Below are 24656 nucleotides of genomic sequence, written 5' to 3' on the forward strand. Positions count from 1 at the left end.
GCCTGCCAGCCCTCTCCACCCGTAGCTGGTCCTGGGGAGGGCTAAGGAGAAATTATCTGTATGGTTTACATTTCTGGGTCTGTATCCGGCCCCGGACCGGGTACCAATTTATCCAAATAGTGTTGCAGGGAAGAAGGTGAAAGTTTATCCAGACTTCTGGGGGCACTGAGTCCCCGCCCTCAGCACCACCCCTAGCCGTGCGCCCCTCCCCAGTCTGTCCTCCCCTCCTCGGACCACCTAGCACGTGGGGCCTCTCTCCTGGGCCCCAGCCTCTGCCTCTGCCTTCCACCCCTTCCCCAAGCTGGGTTGTGCCCTACACCCCTCCGCTCCCTGCGCCTTTTGCTCTGCCCTCCAGATCCCCAGTCCTGAGCAGCAAATCCTTCACTCACTGACTAGGTTTGTAACCCCAAGACCCTTAACCTGTCCGTGCCCATAAAGTGGGAGTAATTCTGCTTTCCTCTTAGCCTTGTGGTGAGGAGTCAGTGAGGGCCTGGCGCACGGCAGGTGGTGCAGGCACGTCATGAATGTGAATCCCTCACCCCGACCCTGGCAGAGACAAAATGCCCCTCCTCACTCCCATGGATGCCTGAGACCTTGATCACTGCCAGCAGTTCCCATTGCTGGCTCTGCCGGTGCAGAGCGATGGGCCTCCAGATAGGACCTGTCTGTGCCATGTAGCCAAAGGGGCAGAGGAAATCAGGCAGAGGAACCGAGGGGAATGAGACAGCCTACTTAGAAGAGAGTCATTAGCTCCTATCCCCTCTCTCAGCCTGGATCCAAGGTTGTCTCTGTGTGTGTACCCACTGCATGTGTGTGTGTGGGGCCGGGGTGGGGGGGCGGGCGGGGCAGGGACCTCCTCTCTGGAAGGATGTGGATTCAGGGACCTGTGACCTTCTGGGGCTTGGTACTGCAGCATTCCTAGTCTGAGACCTGTCCTGCCTTTAAAATCAGATATCACATAAAATTCAGAGTTTTCCACTTCTCTTTTAAAAAATCAGAAGATCTAGCAATGTGGAACCAGTATTTCTGCCTATCAACTATCAGTTGATACTGATAGCAGATGCTCCCTTTGGATGGGACATTTGCCCTCCAGTTCACCCTCTCCACACCCAGTGTCCCTCCTATTTGTTGCTTGTATCCCTGATAGAATGAACTCTTAGCTCCTTTCCAGGGTTGATTCTGTATTGAAACTCTTCCTATCCAGTGATGGGCAAGGAAGGCCAGTGCCACTTGCTCCAGTGACATCCAGATCTGCAGCCTCCTCCCCATTGCCCTGCTGAGATCATGGTTTGATGGGGATACTGGTGGGAGTGGGTTGGAAGATCCTCCCTGGCAAGGGTTGGGTGAGCCTGGCAAGGGCCAGACTGAAAGCTAAGACCCAGGAGGACTGAGGGGGAAGTAGAGGGAGGGAGAGGAAGGGTGATAACATTTGCTGTGCACTAACTTTGAAGTACCAGGCACCGTGCTGGGCAGGCAGAGGGAGTGCAGAGATGCATAGACCTGTTCTGCCCCAAGGACCCAGGGCTACTGATCACACAGTGAGACCAAAGCCTCGCGCACTCAGGATTTAACACCAGCTTTGTCCGATGTGGTCTTCCTCCAGTGTTTGTCAAGTTTAAGGACTCAGGGCACCCTGAGGATGCATCTGCCAGGGGTCCTCAGACCTCAGTTTGAGACAGGCCACCATTAAAGTTTAACCCTATCACTTTGAGTGATCACTGGGGCCAAGGCAATCAACCATAAAGATAAATGCAAATATGGAAATGGCATAACAGTGCTCAGTGTTAAGATTAGTATCCAGATGGTATGAAAACTGTTTCTATTGCTTTTTAGATGGCCATCAGAAGGTAGACACAAAATACAGTCTTGGTCATAGAAAATACAGCATTTATTGAGTCCCTATGTGCCAGGCACTGTTCTAAGCAGTTTCATGTATTAACTCACTTAAGCTCTAAAAACAACAACCACCCTCTTGTAGATAAAGAAACGGAGGCTCAGACCAGCTAAGCAACTAGCCTAAGGTAACAACTAATAAGTAGCAGAGGCAACATTCAAAGCCAGGCAGTCTGACTCTGAAGTTTATGACCTTAACCATCATACTCCACGGCCAGCGTCTGGGATTGTGTGCTTGGAGCTGAAGACCCCGGTTTGATAAGCTCAGCCGGATGTCTGCAATCTGTGGGTGATGGAAGTGTGTGGTGGGGGCTGGAGAAGGCGGGAAGGTTCTGGTGGTTCACGCAGGGAGTACTGGAAGGGCAGGTAGGGGCTGGCAGCTGACGGGGCGCTTGGGGGTGGCTGGGGGCATCTCCGCAGGCTCTGGCCACAGCACCAGGTGGGATCCATCAGTCTCATGTAAACACTTCTCACAAGCAGCTTAACCACTTGAGTGTGTCTGGCCTTCAAAGCCGGTGGGAGAGGCCAAGGAGGGAGCGCTGAACTCCCCTGTGGGATAATGATTTATCTCCCATGCAGGTGGGCTCTCCTGGGGCCTCCCTGGATGCGAAGGGGGAAAGGATTGGGACGGGGTTGGGAGGGACACCTCCGCTCTAGCATTTCAGCTTTCTCATTCGTTAAGCCAAAACTCAGCCGGCTCTCAGAGCAAACCTGTGAAATATTTATCCCCATTTCATAGATGAGGAAACTGAGGTTCAGAGAGGCTAAGTGACTTGTCCAAAGGCATCTTAAGCAGCCGGTGGGAGGGTGATGCTTCTCTGGCATCTACAAAGCTTCTCTAAGGCTCTCTGTTTCCTCCCGTCCCTGTGTGGGTGTGGGTGTGTGTGCAGCAAGTGTGTGGGCCAATGGACGTGCAGGCATCTGTTGTGAAAGTGTGCAATACTGTGAGTGGGAAGTGGATTTTCGTCCCCCGACTCCCAGGTTGGGCTCCAACTTCCCAGACACATTTCACCGGGGAGGGACCAGCTCCCCCTGCCCCCATCACCCGGGCCAGCGGGTCCACAGACCTGGCTCTCGCTGGGCAGGGGGATTATCCCCATTCTCTGTGTCTCTGGCCAGGGCGGGCGTCGCTGCCTCTTTTATCCTTTCACAAAGGCCAGGCCCGCAGGGCCTGCTGTGTCAGAGTTTCTGTGGCCAGGGGAAGCCTTACTTCCTTTTCTCCCGCCAAGCCCAGAGGGCCACGCAGGGTCTGCCAGCTTGTCGGGGGCCACTGCTCTAGCTCCAGGCAGGTGAAAGGCACATTGGTGACTCAGCACTGGGGAGAGAGGGCTGAGGGGTCACTCACAGAAGGACAGAGAGAGCTGTTCTTTAAGAGACACGATGTTACTGCAGCATGAAGTCTGTAGGGTAGACCTAAAGAAGGACTTCCTAACATTGGGCAGGTCGGAAGCCAGGCAGCTGGTTTCCAGGGATCCACAAGTTTGATCTGAGTGTCCACCATATTCCAACCACTTGGGTAGCCAACTCCCATCCCGTGTTAGGGACTCTTACAAGATAGGAAGAGGAGCAGATTTCTCCTACAGGGGCGCCAGGTGGGTAACTTGTAATGTCCAAACATTCTGAGTTCTCACAGTCTCCTGGGTAGGGGACCACATGGGAGCGTAGGTGGCATAGGTTGGGGGGCCCCATGTTTCCCCAGAATTAACCCTTCTCTCTCCTCCCCCAACAGGTTGGTTTTTGGAGGTGTCCCTGCTGAAGGACAAAGAGTTCTCCCATGTGACACCCCAAGGTGCCTTTGAGGAAAGCTCTCTGGACCTCTTTATGGGCTGATGGAGAAGTGGGCTCCCCACACCCTCTCTGTCCCCAGCTGAGATTATGGTGGATTTGGGATACAGCCCAGGCCTGGGCCTCCTGCTGCTGACCCAGCCCCGGAGGCGTTAGCAAGAGCCCTGTGCCATCCACCCCCCAGAGACCACCCCTCCCACCAGGGGCCTGAGCTGGCGAGTGACTATGCGGCTTGGGCTGTGTGTGGTGGCCCTGGTTCTGAGCTGGATGCATCTCGCTGCCGGCAGCCGGGGGATCAAGGGGAAGAGGCAGAGGCGGAGTGAGTAACGGATGCGGCTGGACCACCGTGGGCCTTGGGAGTGGTGGTGGTGAGGGTGCTGTCTGGGGACTAGGGCCTTTGGTCGTTTCATTCTATGATGACCATTGCAGATTTCTACTTTGTCTATTACATTGCTCAGTAGATTATCCAGTTTGTGGATTAATTTGTTGAGATTACCCACTCTGTAGATTACTCACTCTGTCTGTTTTCCCCTTTGTAGACTCTGCTTTCTAGATTAACCCCTCTCTTGTGAGGGTCCAGTTTGTGGATTCTGCCCTTTGATATAACACCAGCTTTGTGTGGTATCCATGGAAGTGCTTCTCGGCCCGGTGCTCCTGGGGTGCTGTGTCCTCCCATTTATGGACAGGAGTTCAGGGCTCCTTTCTTTTAGTGGTGTCTGAAGTGCAGCCCTTAACCCCTTGGGGCCAGGAACCCCACACAGCCTCGTGGTGGGCAACAGATGTCCCTGCCCAGATCATGGGGCAGAAACAATGGAGCAGAGAAGGTCGTGGGACAGTCCACTGCTGTGGTTTTTAAACCTGCCCAGTGGGATTCAAAGATGTGTGCTGGGGGGTGAAGGGGAGGCCGTGGGCAGGAGGCTGGCCCCCCACCTTCAAACCAGAGCAGCTTCCCTCTTCCCTGCTTTTGGGAAGATTCCACGTAAGATGTCATTGGAGGAAAGAGTCTTCACAGCCTAAAAAAAATTAAATCCTGTTATTGTACAGATGGGAAAACTGAGGCTAAGAAAGGGGAAGAGATGACATTCCAAAGGACACGCAGTCAGTATTGGAACCCAGGTCTCCTGGTCCCCGTGAGCCCAGTCTTCTTGAAAACAGAGCCTGAAGGAGTTTACCTGTCCCCACCATCCTCGCCGTCCCTCCCAGGATCCCATCCTAGGCAGTCCTGAGAGCAGGTCCCCCTTGCTCCACTTGATGCCTCCAGGGATGGGGGTTCAGTACCTGCCATCGTGTGGTGGGAGTGGCCACTGCGTGTGAGGGACAGTGCCAGGGAGTGGGGTGGAGGCCCGACCCAAGCCTATCTGTCTCTCAGCATCCCCCGGAAGAGATGTCACGCCCCCAGGCAGACAGGTCCTCCGAAGTCTAGTCCGACCATCTCTTGCTTCACTTCTGAGGCCTTCTGACTGAGGTCCGCCAGGAAAGGTTGAAAGGCAATGGAGTTTTGTTGGGTCTCCACGGGAGTGGCCAAGGCCAGAACCCAGCCCAGAGAGAGAAGCTCAGTGAACTGGTGAAGCTGAAAATCCCTGGCTTAACAAACAATTAGAGACGGTTAGGTTTAATCAGCAGCGAGGCCTTGACTTTCCTCCCTTCTCATCTGCCGTGGCCAGTAGTTTGGACTCCACGGGCCAGATGCGGTTTAGTGATTTCTAATCAGTCTCCTCTATTTCCGAGAGGAGAGAAAGAATGGGAGAGGCCACTCATCCTCATGGGATGTGCACTAGTGGTCACGCTTCCACTGGTGAGCCGCACACTCACCTACACCAGGGGGGGTCAGAAGACCTGGGTTCATCTCTTGCACCAAAAAAAAGAGAAAAGTACTGGTCTGGCCATCAGAATGGGCCACTCCCAGCAACAGCCAGTCAGATGCAGCGATTTTGATGTGCCCGCTTTTGATAGAGCCGCGTCTCACAGCCTCGACAGCATTTAGCCCAGTGTTTATTACCAAACGGTGTCACTGACAGACATCCTTGATCACCATCAAGGGGGCGACGAGGTTGGGGAGAGGTGTGGGAAAGACTCAAGATGCAACGAGGGTCCAAAATGGACAGAGGCTCGGGGGGGATATGGGGGTAGACATTGCTAGGCAACACTTGTGAAATAACCATAAACCTGCAAGTGTGACTGTACAGGAATACAGCGAGGGTTACATGAGATAACAGGTCCACATATTGTGAAACCTTTGTGAAATATCAACCTCTGTATGGTCAGGATGCATGTCATGGTTTTTATTTTTTTTTTTTGCGGTACGCGGTCCTCTCACTGCTGTGGCCTCTCCCGTCGCGGAGCACAGGCTCCGGACGCGCAGGCTCAGCGGCCATGGCTCACGGGCCCAGCCGCTCCGTGGCATGTGGGATCTTCCCGGACCGGGGCACGAACCCGTGTCCCCTGCATCGGCAGGCGGACTCTCAACCACTGCGCCACCAGGGAAGCCCCTTTTTAAAAAATTTTTATTGGAGTATAGTTGATTTACAATGTTGTGTTAGTTTCAGGCATACAGCAAAGTGAATCAGTTATACATATACATATATCCGCTCTTTTAGATGCGTGTCATTATTATATAAACAAGCTGTGGACCATGTTGCCCCAGGGTTTCCATGCGAGTGGAGGAGGGAAGAAAGGATGGAGACAGCACGTGTGGCTGCTCTGGCCCCCCCCACGTGCAAGGGCAGTGGGCAGCCTGGGGGGCAGAGGCAGGCTTGCTGTGAATATGAGCCTCAGGTCTGCCGACTCTGCCATCCCGTGACTGCATGCCAGTGGGGCCACCAGAAGCCACCCAGTATAGCTCTGAGCCATACACCAGTTTTGAGCCCAGAAATGTGTGATCTCAGGTCTGAGAGATGGTGTCCCTGCACAGAGGGGAGAAGTTCAGCTGTGAGTCCTAAACCCTGACAGGGCGTCCTCCTCCTGTCCCACTCACTGAGGACACCTCCCCTCCCCGAGCCCTCTCCTCACTCACCCTCACTGGCCCTTGCCCTCTGCTGACCGCCTCCCCACCCGGATTTCCTGCATCACGGAGCCGTCTTTCCCTCACCATGCTTCTCACTGAGTGCCCCTCCCCTTACTGAGACCCTTCTCCCGTCTGATTCCTGGGCCCCTTCACTCAGTCCTGCCCCCCATGAAGCCTGCATTCCTTCACGGAACCCTGACTCTTCCAGAAGCTGGACTCCCCGTTTTTTAAATTAATTTTTATTGGAATATAGTCGATCCCCAATGCTGTGTTAGCTTCCGCCTCACAGCAAAGGGAACCAGCCACACGTGTACGTAAATCCACTCTCTTCCAGATTCTCCTCCCATCCAGGTCACGACAGAACACTGAGTAGAGCTCCCTGTGCTATACAGCAGGTCCTTTTTGGTTATCTATTTTATATATACTAGTGTATATATGTCAATCCCAGTCTCTCAATTCATCCCTCCCCTCCCCTTCCCCCTTGGTAACCATAAGTTTGTTTTCTACAGCTGTGATTCTATTCCTGTTTTGTAAATATGTTCATTTGTACCACTTTTTTAGATTGCACATGCAAGGAAATCATATCATATTTGTCTTTCTCTGGACTCCCCTTTTTGCCCCTTCTCACTGCCCCGTCCTCCAACTGGAGCCTTCCTCCCCTCTGCCACTAACCATCTGTAGAATCCCTCTTCCCTGGCTGAAGCCCCATTCACTCCTTGGGCCATTCCCCACTCGCCCGTTGCGAACCCCCAGAGCCCGGCCCCGGGTGGCAGAGACGGGTCATGAGGAGCCCATGGGTGAAGGGGGAAGAGGCAATTTAACCTGGTGTAGAGGATGTGGAAAGGAACCAGGAGGGCTGCGAGGGCCCAGAGGGAGTGACTCCTGAGATGTGATTTTAAAGATGAGTAGCTGATGTGCAGGCAAGGGAGTGGGGGGGTGGGGGAGGCAGAGGGCACTCCAGGCAGGGGACCAGCCTGTCCGAAGGTGAGGAGTTGGGACGCGGCACAGACTGTGCAGGAAGTGGGGTACGGTTAAGGGTAGCTGGAGGAGTGGTGTCTGCGTGCAGTTCTAGGGAGCCCTGAGGTTTTCACTGGAGCCGCTCTGCTCATTCTGTGTTATACGTGGACACTCTTTTCTACTGAAAAGAAGGGTTGCGCTGTTACAACAAAAAGCTGAGCGTCCATCAGGGCAGAGCAACGAAAGCTGCCTGGAGCTGAGGGAGCGTCCTGGGAGCGATGCCGCACAAGGGGGCAGAGGTCGGAGGGTGGAGCGCTTGGTACCTGCCAGGCTGAGGAGTTGGCCCTTGACCTGGCTTGAGCTGTGGGTAATGAGGACCCACGGAGAGGTCTGAATTAGGGGAGCAGTGTGGTCCAGCTGCAGGACCGGGCGAGGGGAGGTGGTTCGAGATGGGAGGCAAACAGGCCAGTTAAAGGCTATTTGGGCCCAGTTGAGGAAAAAGTGTAGGTCTAAACGAAGCTCACAGCTGAGTTAAAGGATGCCGGATCTTCCCGGGGGATGTGCCCAGGGCACCAGGAATGGGCACATCTCCTGGGAGAGCATGTGGCCTCAACACGCTCAGCGAGGTGCCAGTTCCTGTCACCCCCCCCGCCCCGCCCCTGCCCCCCCCCCCCCACTTAACTCAGGGCTCTCTCACCGAGTCTAATTCCTCCAAGCCTAGATACCACCCCCAAACAAAGGTCAGCCCTCCTCTGGGTCATGGAGAGTTCCCCTCCCTTGGCATTGACCTTCACCCAACCCCCCGTAACTCCTCATTCCTATCCTGTCCTGCTCCCCACACTTTATCAAGCCCCCCAGGAAGCTCCATCCGTATAACCCCCTCCCTGAGCCTCTGCCTCACTCATCACATCCTCAGCCCTACATTCTGGGGTAGCCCTATCCCTGTGGAGCCTCACCCCTTACTGGGCTCCCATTCAGAAACAAGACAGGCTCCACCTCCAAAGCTCTTTCTAATGAGAGGCAAAGACATATTAGCAGATAATAACGACACAAGGTGACGTCTACCATGATGGATTCAAGTACTGGGGGCAGGGAACACACAGAAATACTCCATCCAGATTTTACATGGAGGTGAGATCAATGGAGACTTCCTGTAGGAGGTGACCTTAGTTCTGAGACTTGAAAAAGTTAAACTCAAGAGGAGGCAGAGGGTGTTCCAGGCAGAAGGAACAACTTGAGCAAAGGCACAGAAGTGTGAAGTAGTGTGATGTGTTCAGAGGAACAAAAATAATTCCATATTGCTTAGAAGTAGTGTGAAGAGATGAGGTGGATGGGATCTGCCTATGGAAGCTTTTTAGGCCAGGTGGGAGAGCTGGGTATTAATTCTGCAGCCAATAGGGAGCTATTGATGGGTTTTAGGCAGGGGTGTGACACCATCAGAATTGGGGTTTTGGAAAGATCTCGAGATGAGAAAGTTGGGGACCTGGGAGAAGTGAAGTCCCTGGAGAGGAGGCACTGTGGCCAGAAGCCATTCTTCAGCGGGGTAGGGGCTGAGCCACCCTGGGGCAAGGCCTGACTGTAGAAACATCAGCCCGAAAGGGGTTTGCATGGGGATGAAGGGGGCGAGAAGCACCAGGGAAGGGAGGAGGACACAGCCTTGCCTTCCTGGCTCATGCACTCAGGCTCCACTGAGTGCCTGGGAGCGGGGGCAGTAGGGTGGGGGTGGGAAGGGCAGAACTGCATGAGGGGGTTTTGTGAAGAGCTTGGAAGGAGGCTCCGTCAGCTCCCTGAGCGCCCTCCCCATCACTGAGCCCACCCATCCTCAGCCAGGCTCCAGCCCTGCCAGGCTGCCTCCCCTGCATGCAACCCTCCTATCAGGGGCACAGAAGCCCGAGGCAGCATTTCAGATTGTGAATCTGACCACGCCCTTCTGAGGTCCCTTTCCCTGTCAATAGACTAAAGCCCTATTTTCCATTCTGTGGATGCCCTCGGATGGTCAGTGCCTCAGAGCCTTTGCACAGGCTGTTTCTCCTGTCTGCACTCCCTCTTCACCTAGCCTGCTGTATAAGGGCATGCCCTTCATCGCTCCTACAGTCCTCACAGTGTGCAGCCAGCCCTAGGTGGGCGTTTGTTGCTGCATCTCCACATCCCCAGTTCCTAGCAGTTCTGACACGTGTTAGGTGTGTGGTGAACGTCCGTGGAATGAATGAGCCTGTTTCTCCCTTTGAATCATTATGTAACCTCTGCCCATACCCAGCATCTTCCTTGGACACCCCCAGCCCGGCACGCACAGAGCCCCCTCCACTCTGGCTTTCCATCCGCTCGCTGCCCATCTATTCGCCTCACTGAGCCGAGAACACCCTTTTGTTCCCCTTCCCCTTGATAAGTGTCTCTTTCCTCATCGGACTGGCCCTGCCCATCGCCAAGCCCCCTCCTCCTTGCTGAGCACCACTCTCCCTTCCTGAGCCCCCAAACCTCATGGAGCTCAGCTCCCTAGTCTCTTGTCCCTGACCCCAGCCCCAAGCCTCAAGGCCTGTCTTACCACCTGAGCTCTGTATCTTGACCCTCTCGTATCCTTGGGTCTTCACTCCATCACTTCACCCTGCCTCTGTCTTGTGATCACATTCCCCACCCCCAGCTGGTCTCTCCTTTCCGTCTGTGTTCCCTGACCCCCTCTGTCCCTCTCCTCACTTTACCCCCCCACCTCTATCCCCTCCACTCACTCTTCAGCCCCCTGTGGTTTGGCTGGCATCCCACCACTCCACCAAACTACCTTTGTTGAGGTCACCCAATCACCTCTTAGTGCACGTGTTGTAGATTTGCCCAGGGCTCCCCACTCACGGTCTCCTCCCAGCCCCGGTCCCCGCAGATCTCGCCCTTTTCCACTCGGTTTCCATCCCCCACCCCCGTCAATGTCCTTCCATCTCTCCCACTATTCCTTCTCAGCTTCTTTCCAGGCACCTTCCTCTACTTGTGTGTTGAATGTGAGGACTGCCCGGGCCGCAGTTCTTCATCCTCTTCTCAAGCTGCACAGCTCCTTCCCCCGGGACGCTTTCCTCTCCCAGGGATTTAACCCCCAATGATGACTCCCAGGACGGATCCCTGAGTTCTCTCCCTTTTCCATAGCCAGTCTCTTGAATGAGATAGTGCTCTTTCCTCACCTTCCTTTACCCTTCAGCCACTGCCCTCCATTCTCCACCCCCACCAGGGATGCCATTCCTTACGTGGCTGATTTGTGGCTGTTTGTGGCTGATTCCTTACGTGACATCTCAGAAGCGTTTGGCGTTGGACTCCCCACTCCCCCCTTGAGTGTCCTCTTCTCTTGGCTTCCGTGATGCAGCTTCGGAGTGTCCCTACCTGTCTGGGTCCTCCTCAGCCCCTTAGTTGGCCCTTCTTTTTCTATCCTTCTCTTCAATGGCTAATGCCTTTTCTCACTGTCTGTACCCTCTCTCCTAGTCATCTCACGGACCTCTAGGCCTTTGATGACTGTTTTATATTAAGGGCTCCGTGTCTCCATCTCCAGGCAAAATGTTTCTCTTGACTTCCAGACCCACAGGTTCAGCTGCCTAGTAGATCCCCCCGGATGTCTCACGAGAACCACAAACTCAACACAAGGCATCATTTCCTCCACCCAGATCTGCTCTTCCTCCTGTGGGTCCTCTCTTGGTGAAGGACCAACGGCTACCCCACCACCCAAGCCCAACGCCTAGGCATCACCCTTGACGTGTGCTTTCCCCGGGCTCTCACCCCACGTCCAGTTCATCACCTAGTCTCATTGATTCTACCGTCTGAATATCTCACCTGTGTCTACACCTGTCCATCCTCTTGGTTCAGCTCCATCTCTTTGAACCTGGGAGTCCTCCTCCCTCCAGGTTTGCCATCCCTACAATCTGGTCTCCACACCACAGAGTGATCTTTCTAAAACGGAATCCTGGCCATGTCTCCTGTTTTAAAGGCCCCAGGGATTCCTCATGGCCTTTAGGGTAATGTCCATACTCCTTTATAAGGGTTCGAGGCTGTTCCTGCTTTGGCCCCTGCTTCCCTCTCCACTCACTCCACACACCAGCCATGCTGAACTAATTTCAGATCCCCCATGGGCCGCACTTTCTCTTGCGTGTCACTGAGAGCTCTGAAGGGAGATGCACACAGAGATCTGTTGTTGGTTGAGTGGGGTCGGGCAGCAGGATTCTGAGAAGGCCCTTTGCAAATCTGTCCTTAACAGAAGTGATAAGGAAGGAATAAATGAGTTACGGGAGCATAGTGATAGAGGCCCACAGCTGGGACACCTGGATGACTTTGGTTTTCGAAACCAAGGCAAAAACCTAGAAGGAGCATTCATTTCAATAATGACTTAAATAAAAACCTTGAGTATAGACAACTTCATATCTTTGAAGCAAAAGCGGTACTAAAATCTACAGTGACATTAATTTGTAATACAGCTGAATAACGGCCCGAACTAGAAAACTAATCCCAAGGGGGCTCCCTCGTAACTTCGACACCACATTGGGAGCCTTGTTTTTTTCTTTTACAATGACCCAACCAACAAGAGTGATATTAAGTTTTATGTTTTTTTTGCGGTACGCGGGCCTCTCACTGCTGTGGCCTCTCCCGCAGCGGAGCACAGGCTCCGGATGCGCAGGCTCAGCAGCCATGGCTTACGGGCCCAGCCGCTCCGCGGCATGTGGGATCTTCCCGGACCGGGACATGAACCCGCGTCCCCTGCATCGGCAGGCGGACTCTCAACCACTGCGCCACCAGGGAAGCCCTGATATTAAGTTTTAACTTCATTGATTAATTAAATGGTAACGTTGACTCTATATAAATAAATAAATTCTCTATTTAAAAAAATCAGTCTGGCCATGCTTTCAGTTTGCATGTCACCTTGTATTGTCCTACCCCCTGGCTTTCATAAACTTTGTCCCCTCTGCCTGGAACACATACTGGCGGTGAAGCCTTGTTTAAGTAATTCGACCTCTCCATTTCCTCATCTGTGAGAAACAGGATGAAATAAAAGTAGTAGTGCCCCCCTCACGGGTTGTGAGGCTCAAATGAGTTAATATTTGTAAAGCACTGAGAGCAGCGCCTGCCACAGAATACGTGTTCAACCGTTAGGAATAAGCTGCCATGATTACGATTATGATTTTGTTGTTGTTGTTTTACTGTTGTGTTTGTTATTCCCCTCTTCTCTTCTGTTCACCTTTCTCTTACTCGTTCCCCTGTTCTGAAATCAGGGATCATTCCTGGAGCACATGCTCCTTCCCGCAACCCTGCAGAGTGGGCCTCCTGATCTTCCTATTTTGGTGGTGGGAAGGGAGGCCCACAAGATGCAGTATTTCTCCCAGGGTCACAGGCTGGGCCATCGGCTCAGGTCCAGCCAGCTGAAGCCTGAGCTCTGGGTCCTCCGTTGCAGCACGACCCCCTGCCATCTCTGCTCTGATTCCCCTGGCTCTCTGCCTCCAGCCTGTATCTACAGCACCTCACTGCCTGGTTCCTCTTTTAGTGACTGGCCCCGCTCATCCCCTATGCCAGAACCCCGGGAAGCACCGCAGCCTCCTCCCGCTACGCTTGGTCACCATGACCACACTGATTGCTTCCCCTAAGCAACTCTCAGATCGTTTTCTCTTTATCTCCCCTGAACAGAACTTGGTTTAAGACTTTCTCATCTTTCTCACCTGGATGATCAGCTCAGCTTCCTCCCTAAAGGTCCTCCAGTCTCTGGTCTCTCCCCAGGCTGCAGAGGAAGCTTCCCAACATGTAAATCAGACTGGGTGTTTCTCCTTCTTAAAACTTGCCAATGACTTCCTGTTGTCTTATCAGCTCTCAGAAAGATGGCCCCCAAACTCTGCAAAACAAGGGTTCTGTGGCCAAAATGTCTCAGAGGTGCAGTTCACTCTTTCCCCATTTCACAGAGTCACTCTAATTCACAGGAGCCTAATAAAGGCTGCAAAAAGCCCTGCAGTAAAGAATCCTGCTTAGACTTGTCGGACCCGGTGGTTCTCAGTCTCACCTGGTGCAATGGCCTTTTCTCCACATCCTTCTATGAACATTTAGGGGAATCACATTCCAAGGAATACTCTTTGGGAAAAGCTGCCCAACAGGATGGAATTCAAGTCCATTGGCATGATATAAAAGGCCCCTCCTGATAGGACACCTTATCTTTCACTTGTACTCCAAATTATCCGCAATTCCCTTGGGGTCATTCTGCGCCTCTGTGGTCTTGCCCCTGAAGGGCCCTTGTCTCCACTTCCCAATGGACAAATCGCTACTTATTCTTCAAGAGCTGGCCCAAATGGCGCCTCCTCTGTGACTCCTTCCTCCCTTATTTCTGGGTCCTCTATCGCGTGGCCTTGTGGCTGCCAGCATGTTCCTGGTTGCGGGTCTGTCTGCACCCCTGAGAGGTTAGTTCAGCTTGGCCGGGTGTCTTTCCCTCCACGTCGCCAGCACTCACACTGCACATGGTACCTGGGAGGGGCCGGGTGAGTGTTGGTTGAACAAGTGAATGAGGAAGCAAGATCAAAGGTCTGAGACTCGACGCTGGGACTGGGGACCACGTTGGCTCAAAGGATGGTTCTGACCTCAGCACCTTTGACATCTTGGGCCACGTTGTTTTTGTAGGAGCTGCCCCCCCGCATCGTAGGATGTTTAACGGCCTCCCTGGCCTCTGTCCCCCAGATGCCACTAGCAACCCACCCCCCCCAGTGTGATAATCGAAACGTCTCTAGACTTTGCCAAATGTCCTCTGGGGAGCAGACTCATCTCTGCTTGAGAGCACTGTTCTAGATGCAGGTTATTCCAGCTGTCTTCCTGTCTCTGGGCAGGTGGCCTCTTTCTCATTATGCCTCTTGTCCTTAGACTTTTCTCAAGGATGAAAGCCCTCCATCCACACCTGAGGCTGAGCGTTCCTTCCTCTGGGGTGGGGGTGGGGATGAGGGAATGTGTAAATTCCAGGATGGGTGCAGCTTCAGTGCCTCCTCTGGGGATGAGGGAGCAAGCCTGGAGGGTGAGTTTGTGTTGTACCTGGACCTAAAGAGGCATTTAGGGTGGGTGGCAGCTCTTGCTGTGCTAGCTCCCTTGGAAGCAGATACTGGGGAGGTTTATAGAGCAGCCTTGCAGAGAGCTACCAGCCTGGCCTGTGCTTTCTGAGAAGCACATTCATTCTACGGGCTGAAACTCCTGTCTACTCACTTCCCATCCTTGTGGGATTCTGGGAAAGATGGAGGTCTCTCCCACAGCTGCCTCTCACCCTTGCCCCATCCTTGCAGTCAGCGCCGAGGGGAGCCAGGCCTGTGCCAAAGGCTGTGAGCTCTGTTCGGAGGTCAACGGCTGCCTTAAGTGCTCACCCAAGCTGTTCATCTTGCTGGAGAGGAGCGACATCCGCCAGGTGGGCGTCTGCTTGCCGTCCTGCCCACCTGGATACTTTGATGCCCGCAACCCTGACATGAACAAGTGCATCAGTGAGTGTGGGCGGGGCTGGGTAAGGGCACCGGAAGCTCTGGACATGGGGCAGGGGTGGGGTGGGGCGGTGCTTTGAACTGTTGATGTACTACAAGAGAAATAGAGGGATACTGAGGAGGGGAGTTCTTGATTTAAAAATCCAGCTGCTGACCAGACCTCTCCCCAGACATCCCACCCACGTTTCCAACCCATACCGTAGCCACATCTCCTCCCTCCAAACCTGCGCTGACCTGTATTGGGTCACTCTCAGTGTCCCAACCCATCACCCAGGCCACAGACCTGAGAGCCAACCTCTCATTTATGCCCCCACCCCATCCATCCAATAACCAAATTGTGCCTCCTTCATCTTCTTTCCATCCTCACTGCCATGGTCTTATTCAGGGTCCCATCACGTCTCTCCTTGACCATTGCAATAGCTTGTTCATCTGTCCCCCAACCCTCATCTGGTTCCCTTCCACCCTCCCTCTGCACTGCAGCCAGAAAGATGCCTCGGAGACACATAACCAGAAAATCACTGCTGGCTCCACTGAGGGCAGGGAAATTCAAGCCCTGGTCAGCCTTCTCTCCCCACCCTTTTCCCCCCACTCTTCTCACTCTGCTCCGCTCTCTCACACCAGCTACCGTCCCACATGCTCCAAGACACATGCTGTCACACCTCCCTCTCGGCTGGGGGACATGCAGCGAACACTCTCCTGTAAACAATGCCAGTGACCTTCCCATTCTGTTCAGAGCCTTGGAGTTTAGAAGGCATTTCCAGACCTCCTATCAGTTGAGCCTCCCAACCACCTTTGGAGGGAGACGGACTTAAGTGATGGTACCCTTTTCATAGCTGATAACGTCGAGGTCTCAGGGGAAATGACTGATCCAAGTTCAGCCGACTTGGGTTCTAATCCCAGCTCTGCTGCTTATTCATTGTGTGACCTTGGGCAAATCGCAGCCTCTCAAAACCTCATCTTCAAAACGTGGCTGCTTGCTTTTACCCCCCTAGGGCTGTTGTAAGAGGCACGTGGAGGCCCTCAGGGTCTGGCACTCAATAAACAGCTACTGTTATTCTTACTTTTGTTCATATTTTGCCTGCCACCAAACCCAGGAATCAGAGGCCAGGAGGCACAGAGGAGGGTGGGGTGGCGTTGGGAAGCTTGTGAGCACGGAGGTAGGACCCTGGGACTGGTCCTTTGGAACCCTGGTCCTCAGGGATTTGGGGTAGGGCGTTCCTGGCTGTGTCAGCTTCTGGGAAACTGTCATCCCAGGCTTCAGGGGCGGAGACTGGGGAGAAGTCAGCTCCACCCACAATCCAGGAGGGGAGAGATTGTGAAAGACCCCTCCAGCTTCTAGCCTAGCCCGGCAACCCACCCTCCCCCCACTTCCCCAGAGGAGGGAGAGCTGGCAGGAGGGCTTCGGGGAGGGACCCAGGAGTCCAACCAAGGTGGTTCCTGGAAGCCGGCCTTGTAGAGGCAGAGGAATTTGCCCCGGGATTGCTCTCCCCTACTCCAGGCAGACTCTTGCTGCCCCAGGCAGGAGGAGAACCGGGCTCTGGGGTCCTGTGGATGCCCGGCAATAGGGGGAGAGGAGACCACACAGCCACTCTCGGGGTGTCATTGTATCCCTCGGTTCAGCTCTGATTAGGTGGTCCTCGGGGTGCCGTGAGAGGCTGGGACGCTCCTCTCGCCCCCACTAATCTCCTCTCCTCTGAAACCGGCTCTCTTGGGCCTCCCCTTGGGCTCCCGGGCCTGGGGTTGGGTTGGGGCTGAGGTTGGCTGACTGGCAGGAGTCCCAGTCAGCCCTCAAGAGAGGCTGCTTTGACCTCCTCTCCCCCCATCCCCTTGCCTTCCTTTCTCTTCGTCCCAAGACTCCCCTGCGGTAATTGCAGCCCCAGACCCCTGTCCTGCCCTGTGTGAGTGGGCGTGGCTGGGTGGCCACGGGGATCCGGGGAGGCGTCTATCCGCGGCTGAGCCAGAGGCCCCCAATCTGGCCCTCTCCTCAGAATGCAAGATCGAACACTGTGAGGCCTGCTTCAGCCACAACTTCTGCACCAAGTGTAAGGAGAGCTTGTACCTGCACAAGGGCCGCTGCTATCCCGCCTGTCCCGAGGGCTCTGCGGCTGCCAACGGCACCATGGAGTGCAGCAGCCCCGGTAAGGCAGGAAGGCGCGGCGGGCAAACGCTGCGGCCCAGGGTCCAGGACCCCGGAGGAGGAGCGGGCGGGGGGGATCCGGCCAGGGCGAGCGTGGGCTGGGCCCTGTGCAGCGAAAGCGCATCACCACCACCCTCTGAGCTTCCCCTCAGGACTCTTCTGCCTTCTGGGCTAAAGACGCCTCTAGCCTGGGGCTGCGGCTGAGAGCAGATGGGAGGGGCTCCCCTGGGGTACCCGGGGCCAGGGGAGGAGACGTGACCCCCTTGTCCTCTTGCTTCCCTCCCCTCCTGCCAGCGCAATGTGAAATGAGCGAGTGGTCTCTGTGGGGGCCGTGCTCCAAGAAGAAGAAGCTCTGTGGCTTCCGGAGGGGCTCGGAGGAGCGGACACGGAGAGTGCTGCACGCCCCTGGGGGGGACCACACCGTCTGCTCAGACACCAAGGAGACCCGGAGGTGCACGGGGCGGAGGACACCCTGCCCGGAGGGTGAGCTGCGGCCTCACCTCCCTGGGGTCGGGGGTCAGCACAGCCACGAGAGCTCTGACCCCCTCTGCTTCCTGCCTGTGGCCCAGGAGAGGGCTCAGGCCAGGACTCCATACTGTGCAAACCCATGCCAGGCAGAGAGTGGGCCCCGCAGCTGTGTGTTGGGCCGGGAAGCTGCTATGGCCCTATCCCTCCCCATTTCTTCTGAGCCAGTGGATGTCGGCACTGGAAGCACCCTCAGAGGTCAGACGATGGGGACGTAGAAGGGGGTGTTAAGACCCAGAGAGGTGCAGTGATTTGTCCAAGGTCACACAGCCTGCAGGTGACAATGATGTGGCAGTGTCCTGGGGTGGAGGAGTGGCGGGTGGGGGGGAGGTGTCCTGCCTGTCCCGAGAGCTGCAGTGACCATCTGGGAGATGCCCTCGGCCCATTGGGATCAAAGGTCTGAGGAAGACGTGAGGAAGAGGAAGGCGTCTGGTTCATCGAGGGGTGCAGGGTGAAAAGGCTCACGGGACCCCTTCTCAGTACCCATGTTGCAGCGCCCTCTGCAGTGGCTGCTTCTCAGAGGAGGCCTTGAGGGGACCCCGACTGCCTATGGGCCTCCTCCCCACCTCCCCCTGCCCAGCTTCCTCACCACATTCCTCCTCGGGGCCCTTGGCCATGCCCAGGGCCTCCCTGCTGTGTCAGGACGCCCTTTGTTGACTCTTACAGGGCAGAAGAGGAGGAAGGGCGGCCAGGGCCGGCGGGAGCATGCCAACAGGAACCCCAGCCGGAAGGAGAACAAGGAGGTGGGCACCGGTGCTCGGAGACGCAAGGGCCAGCAGCGGCAGCAGCAAGGGACAGTGGGGCCGGTCACCTCTGCGGGGTCCACCTAGGGACACTGTTCAGCGTCCGGGCCCGTGCAGAAAGAGTCCAGCACTGCTCTGTGTGATGAGAGCTTTACCGAACTCGAGCACTGGGGGCAACGCACACACACACTCTCCCTACCTACACATACACACAGATACGTGCACACAGACCCCACGTCCAAACGTGTAACTGACATACATGCAAACGTGTTCACGCGCACACGCGGACACACACACACACACAATCGAGGTTACCGGAAGACACTTCTGTCCCTCGGACATCACTGGGTCAGCAGGGCAGGGAGGCAGAGGGGTCGTCTCTGCCCTGCAGAGGGCCTAGTGGCGCACACTTGGTTTGTGATGCTCCCAGTGGGCACATCAGAGAGAATGTTTTCCAGCATCCGAGCCCAGACTCTGCAGAGTGGAGCCTTCTGGAGGAGCTGATAGGACCAGCCCGGTGTGGCAGACCGCAGCCAAAGCTTGAGGGGTGTTCGGCATCTCCAGCTGTGTGACTTTATCTTTGGAGAGTACTGTTACACCTCCATGATCCGTATCAGGGCTTTCCTGACTCTGAAAACTGCTTAAAGGTTTATTTCAAATTAAAAACGAAAACCAAATGACAACAGTAGCCACAGGTACCACGTTTCTTTTCAGGGTATGGGGTTGGTAGAGTACACGGGAGCAGGAAATGAATTTCAAGAGACCCCTCCTGGTCTAATTTACAGAAGGTCCAGAGCAGGAAGAAAACTTGGGGGAATATGTAGAGCAGTAACCAGATTCTCTACATCTTTGTCACTCAGAGTGTGGTCTGCAGACCAGCATCAATATTATCAGTAGGCAGCTTGTGAGAAATGAGAATCTCAGGTCCCATCCCAGACCTGATGAACCAGAGTCTGCACTTTTACAAGGTTCCAAGTGACTGGCATGCACGTTCAAGTTTGAGAGACACTGCTTTAATTACCTCTAAGGATGGAACAAAGGTCTCGGCCAGCTTGCAGCAGGAAGGATTCTGGTCGGCTGTAAAGGGAGACTTCCCACCTGGGAGAGGTAGAATCTATATACTGAAGGGCTATAGTGGCACTTCTACGGGGAGGGAGTGCTCAGGCTCTCTGAGATGGTTGGGGACCGTTGGACAGGAAGGCAGAACAGTGGATAAAATCACTTCTTGTGGTGCTCTGAAGTGTCCACTGGCAGCCATCCGGGCACCAGGCTCTGGATGAATGTTTGGTTTGCAGAGGGGAGCCAGACAGGTGCCTTGCTCTCATGGAACTTAGAGGTTGGTGGGGGAACAGGCATGAATCAAGTAATCATTTGAATAAATGTATAATTATAAATGAGAGGAATTAAAGGCAGGCAACCACTGAAACATACACAGAGCTATGAAAGTAAAGAAAACTAAATAAAAATAAAAGACCCTATCTCGGGGAAGCTTTTTAGAGGGGGTGACCTTTGAGCCAAGCTCTGAAGGATAAATATGAGTTAACACAAAGACGAGGAATGGCATTCTAGACCAGTGCTGTCCAATAGAAATACAATATGAGCCACTTATCTCATTTAACAGTTTTCTAACAGCCACATTTAAAGCATAAAAAGAAACAGGTGAAGCTAATTTTAATTATACCTTCTATTTAACCAAATATATGCAAAATGTTATCTTTTTAACATGTGATCAATATAAAAAATTATTAGTGAGATATTTTACATTCTTTTTTTAAACTAAGTCTTCAACATTCTGTGTATATATTTACACTTACAGCGTATCTTAATTCAGATACTAAATTTTCACCAGGAATACTTGATATGTATTTTGATTTAATAAAAATTCAAGTCGAAAAGTAGATTCACATACCCAAAGTGTTTAAAGACTAGGTTAAAATTTTCTGATAACTGAATTGAATATGTTTAAAATTTTTAATTTAATTAATTGAAATGAAATAACATTAAGAATTCAGAAAAAAAAAAAAAAAAAAAAAAGAATTCAGTTCTTCAGTTGCACTGGCCACATTTCAATTGCTCACTAGCCGTATGTGGCTCATGGCTACTGTATTGGACAGCATAGTCCTAGATAGAGGGCACAGCACATACAAATGTCCTGTGGCAGCCAGGAGCTTGGTGTTCAATGAACTGAAAGAAGGCCAATACAGCTGGGAGGCCTGGAGGGCAAGAAAGGTGAGATGTTCCCAGAAAGGTCGCCTAGAGCTGGGTCCTTATTCTCAGAGCCAAGAGAGGCCGCTGAAGAGTTTTAAGCAGCCAGCCCACAGGACCAGATTTGCAAAAGACAAGTCTGATCATGTCGGCCGTTGTATAGACGACAGATTTTCGGGAAGTTGTTCAGGAGGCTGTTGCTGTCATCCAGGTGAGATGTGGTAGTGACAGTGGAAATGGAGAGGAGAGGACACAATCAGAGGTATCTGGAAAATAAAGTTGGCAGAGTTTGGTGATAAACCGGACATGGAAAAGGGGAGAAAGGGAGAGGGAGGTGTCAAGGATGAAGTCCCCATTTCTGGCTTGAACATCCAGACAGAGGATGGTGCTGTGTTCCGAGATGTGGAACTCGTGAGGAAGACCAGTTTGGAAGGAGAAAGAAGACCAAAACTTTGGTTTTGACCGTGTAGAGTTTGAGGTGCCCATGAGACATCCTGGTGACGAGGGTGGGTAGACGTTGCGTTGACACAGATACGGGTCTAGAGTGCACAGGGGACGTCTGAGCTGGAATGCCAACTGGCGTAGAGAAGATCACTGGGGCTGTGGGTTGGGAAGAGCCCTGGGTGAAGAGAGGTCTCAGCACCCAGCTCTGGGCCCTCCAAGGATAAATATCAGATAACAGAGGATCGGTTGGCAGAAGAGTCAGAGAACAAGCAGGCAAAGGAAAAACCAAGGGAGTGTCACGTCCCAGAAGCCAGCAAGCAGGAGGGGAGATCAAGAGGACCAAAAGCTGCTAGATGCAAATAAACGAGGCCTGGGAACTGACCACTGACTTACAGCATGTGCACCAGTAGTGGCCTCAGCCAGAGCTGTTTGGAGAAGGTGATGGAGGCAGATTCAGCACAAATTCTTTCCAGAAGTTTAGCCGAGAGACAGAGAAGTAAGACAGGAGCTAGAAAGAGATATGGGCTCAAGAGAGTGTCTTTTTTTTTTTTTTTTTTCAGGTGGGAAAGATTTGAAAATGTTTAAAACCTGCTGGGAAGGGTCCGGTTAAGAGGAAGAGGTTGAACACACAGGAGAGAGAAGGGGAAATCAGTACTGAAAGACTCTGTGGGGAGGGACAGCTCTTATAGGAGCAAAGAGACGGGGGTGCCGGAGCAGGAAGGCTGGGAGGTTTGGAAGTGGGGAATCTCAGGTCTGTGCACCTGACACACTGTGGGGATCGACCCACCCATATCTCTGAGCCCCTTCGCTGCTGGTCAGGAGCCTGGGTGGTCACGGGCTGGCTCCGGCCTCTCCCCTAACCCCTTACTTTGCCTTCTCTCTCTGCCCCAGCTCTGTCTTTGCCAGTCTCTCTAGCCCTATGCATCGTCCATCGCTGATTTGGTCTCTCTGCCTTTGCCCCTCCCTGCTTCTCTGACTCTGTCCCTTCTCTGTCCCACTTTTTGTCACCGTGTCTTTCTCTGTTCCCACCTCATCCGCCCCTAGCTCTATCTGTGTGTGCCATTGCTTCTCTGTTTTTCTGTCTTTGTCTGGGTATCAGGCCCTGCATGTCTTGGCTGTCTCTGGCTCTGATTTGTCCCCATCTCCCAGAACCTCAGGTCCTTGCTACTTGAAGAGTGGCCATGGGTCAGCAACCTCAGCCTCACCTGAAAGTTTGCTAAAAATGCAGACTCTCAGGCCCCTCCCAGACCCAGAAATCGGAATCTGCCTTGTAACAGATCCCCCAGGTAATTCACATGCATGTTAAACGTTTCAGAAGCACTGTCCTCAGCTTTCCTCTAAAACATCAAAACCGAAACCCAGAATCTTAGAATCAGAGTGAGCTGGATCCTCCTGTGTCTCCTGCATCACCCGGGTGACGCTGAGGCATTCCACTTCTCTGCATCCCTCCTAACGCCGCTCTTGATGCTTTAGGCAATTAAGGGAGGGAACTTAATAGGAGCTCCAGGGGGTCCTGAGCTTCCACATCTGCAGCATTACCGGTGGGAGGGAATTCTCCTGGGACGGATATACTGGTGCGTTCAGGTACAATTCCAGTGTGTCCTTGCAAACATTCCCACCTGGATCTACCCCCATCTGTCTCACTCTGTCCTTTCAAGACTAACAATGCTTTTTTTGAGCTGGAGGTAGGGTATGGGTTTCAAGACGGGGGGGCAGTTACCTGCTCGCAGCCTTAGAAGCAACTCACCTGAGGCCAGAGACCATAGGTTGGATGGGAAGTCACACTTTGTGATTTTCAGAGTGAGGGTGTGCTGGAGAGAGGAGTCATGTCAGGATTCCTAACACGGGGACTTCCCTGGCGGTCCAGTGGTTAAGAATTGGCCTTCCAATGCAGGGGTCGTGGGTTTGATCCCTGGTTGGGGAACTAAGATCCCACATGCCACGGGGCAACTAATCCCCTGTGCTGAGGGGCAACTAAGCCCACGTGCCGCAACTACTGAGGCCGCACGCCACAACTAGAGAGCCAGTGCTCTGGAACTAGAGAGGAGCCCACACACCGCAACGAAGATCCCACATGTTGCAACTAAGACCCAACGCAGCCAAATAAATAAATATTTAAAAAGAGAAAAGATTCCTAACCCGACTCCCAGGTTTAGGCAACAATAGCATGTGATGTGTATACTGCTGCTATCTGGCCACAGTGTCATTTGGAAAATGTTAAGTTTTTCCTCTACAGGGTCGCAGACTTGCTCGGACTAACACATTTCTGGCCACCTTACCCAGTGCCAGCTCTGCTATGTTTCAGATCAATTCTCCAGAGAATGCGTTTGTTTTCCATTTCAGTATTTCGGGTGATGGGATTGTGTTTTCTGAGTTTGTTTTTTTAAGTATGTTCCCCCCGCTCCACCCTGGTTTGTTTGGTTTGGTTTGGTTTGGAAGCACAGAGAGAATTTAGGAAAAAGGTCAGCTTCCTGGGCCCAATTCAAGTCCCTGACCCAGGGCCAGTAATCCAGGTGCTGGCGGGTTTTTGCCCCTGATTCCAGCTGTGGTCCAGATTAGATCTAAACGGTGAAAACCCTGATGAACGGCGGTAAGGAAGGAGAAAACAACCAGAGAGAACAGGTCCCATTTCTGAAGGATTAGATGGATTCATTGCAAAGGGACTAGAGTGCTGCCTGGCTAGTAAAAGGGAGCCGGAACAAAAGCCTAGTTACAGGGCTGTAGAGAAAATCTGGAGATCAGGTGCCTCAGGGGTTGCTGAGACGGAGCATACCAGAGCTGGGTGCACCTGCTTCGGTGTGGTGTCCCTCCTGGCTCTCCCTAGGGAAAGAGCTGACACAGGGTGAAGAATAAACAGGTTTTGCCTGGAGCCTTGCTTGGCTTCGGCATCAAATAGACCCTGGGTCAGCAGCCCTGATGGGGAGGGTGGGAGAGCCGCTCAACCTGGGTCCCTACCTTTCTCTCCCACCTCTAGCTTACCAGGTTAGTGGTGGGGAGGACTAGAGACCCAGGCCAGTGGTTGGAGTGGGTGGCTTGGGTCCTACCCTAGAGCCTTCCAGAGCTTAAGTAGGAAATTGCGAAACAGGGCTACATTTTTAAAGAGAAAGTATGTGAAATATGGTTCCTCCCTCGCCTGTTCGCTCTCCCGGAGCTTGGTGCAGGGTAGTGGGTGAGATGGATTCCTGGCTGGACTCAGTCCTGTGCGGGAAAGAGGGCAGAGTCAAGGCCCCCAAGGGCCCCTCAGGCCAGGCCGCAACAGCTGCCAGCCTTTGGTTATTGATTATTGTTATTAGGAGGCACTTTTTCCATCTGCGGAGCATCAGCCTGGCCCATGGAGAAGGCCGGTTCCTTCCTCTGGCTGAGTTTCATCTCCTGAAAGGGCTGGCTTCTGAGGGCTCCCTCTGCAACCCAATATGTACCATGGGCTGCTGATTAAGTACTTGGAATGTCTTCAGGTCGAGCCAGGCCTGTCCATAAAATGGGAGGCATTTTGGCAGTTCCAAGGCCCCTGG

General features: G+C 53.5%; 1 protein-coding gene across 1 annotated transcript; it reads left to right on the forward strand.

The window, feature by feature from the left end:
- Nucleotides 1-3626: 3626 nt before the first annotated feature.
- RSPO1 (R-spondin 1) lies at nucleotides 3627-19178 on the forward strand. Its single transcript, XM_027109057.1, has 5 exons — nucleotides 3627-3997; nucleotides 14902-15093; nucleotides 17079-17228; nucleotides 17522-17710; nucleotides 18419-19178. The coding sequence occupies exons 1-5, from the start codon at nucleotides 3904-3906 to the stop codon at nucleotides 18580-18582; spliced, it is 789 nt and encodes a 262-aa protein (XP_026964858.1). The 5' UTR covers nucleotides 3627-3903; the 3' UTR covers nucleotides 18583-19178.
- The last annotated feature ends 5478 nt before the right edge of the window (nucleotides 19179-24656 follow it).

This window comes from Aethalodelphis obliquidens, unplaced genomic scaffold (assembly GCF_003676395.1).
Source record: "Aethalodelphis obliquidens isolate GAN/ISIS:26980383/991018 unplaced genomic scaffold, ASM367639v1 scaffold9, whole genome shotgun sequence".
NCBI classification, from domain to species: Eukaryota; Metazoa; Chordata; class Mammalia; order Artiodactyla; family Delphinidae; genus Aethalodelphis; species Aethalodelphis obliquidens.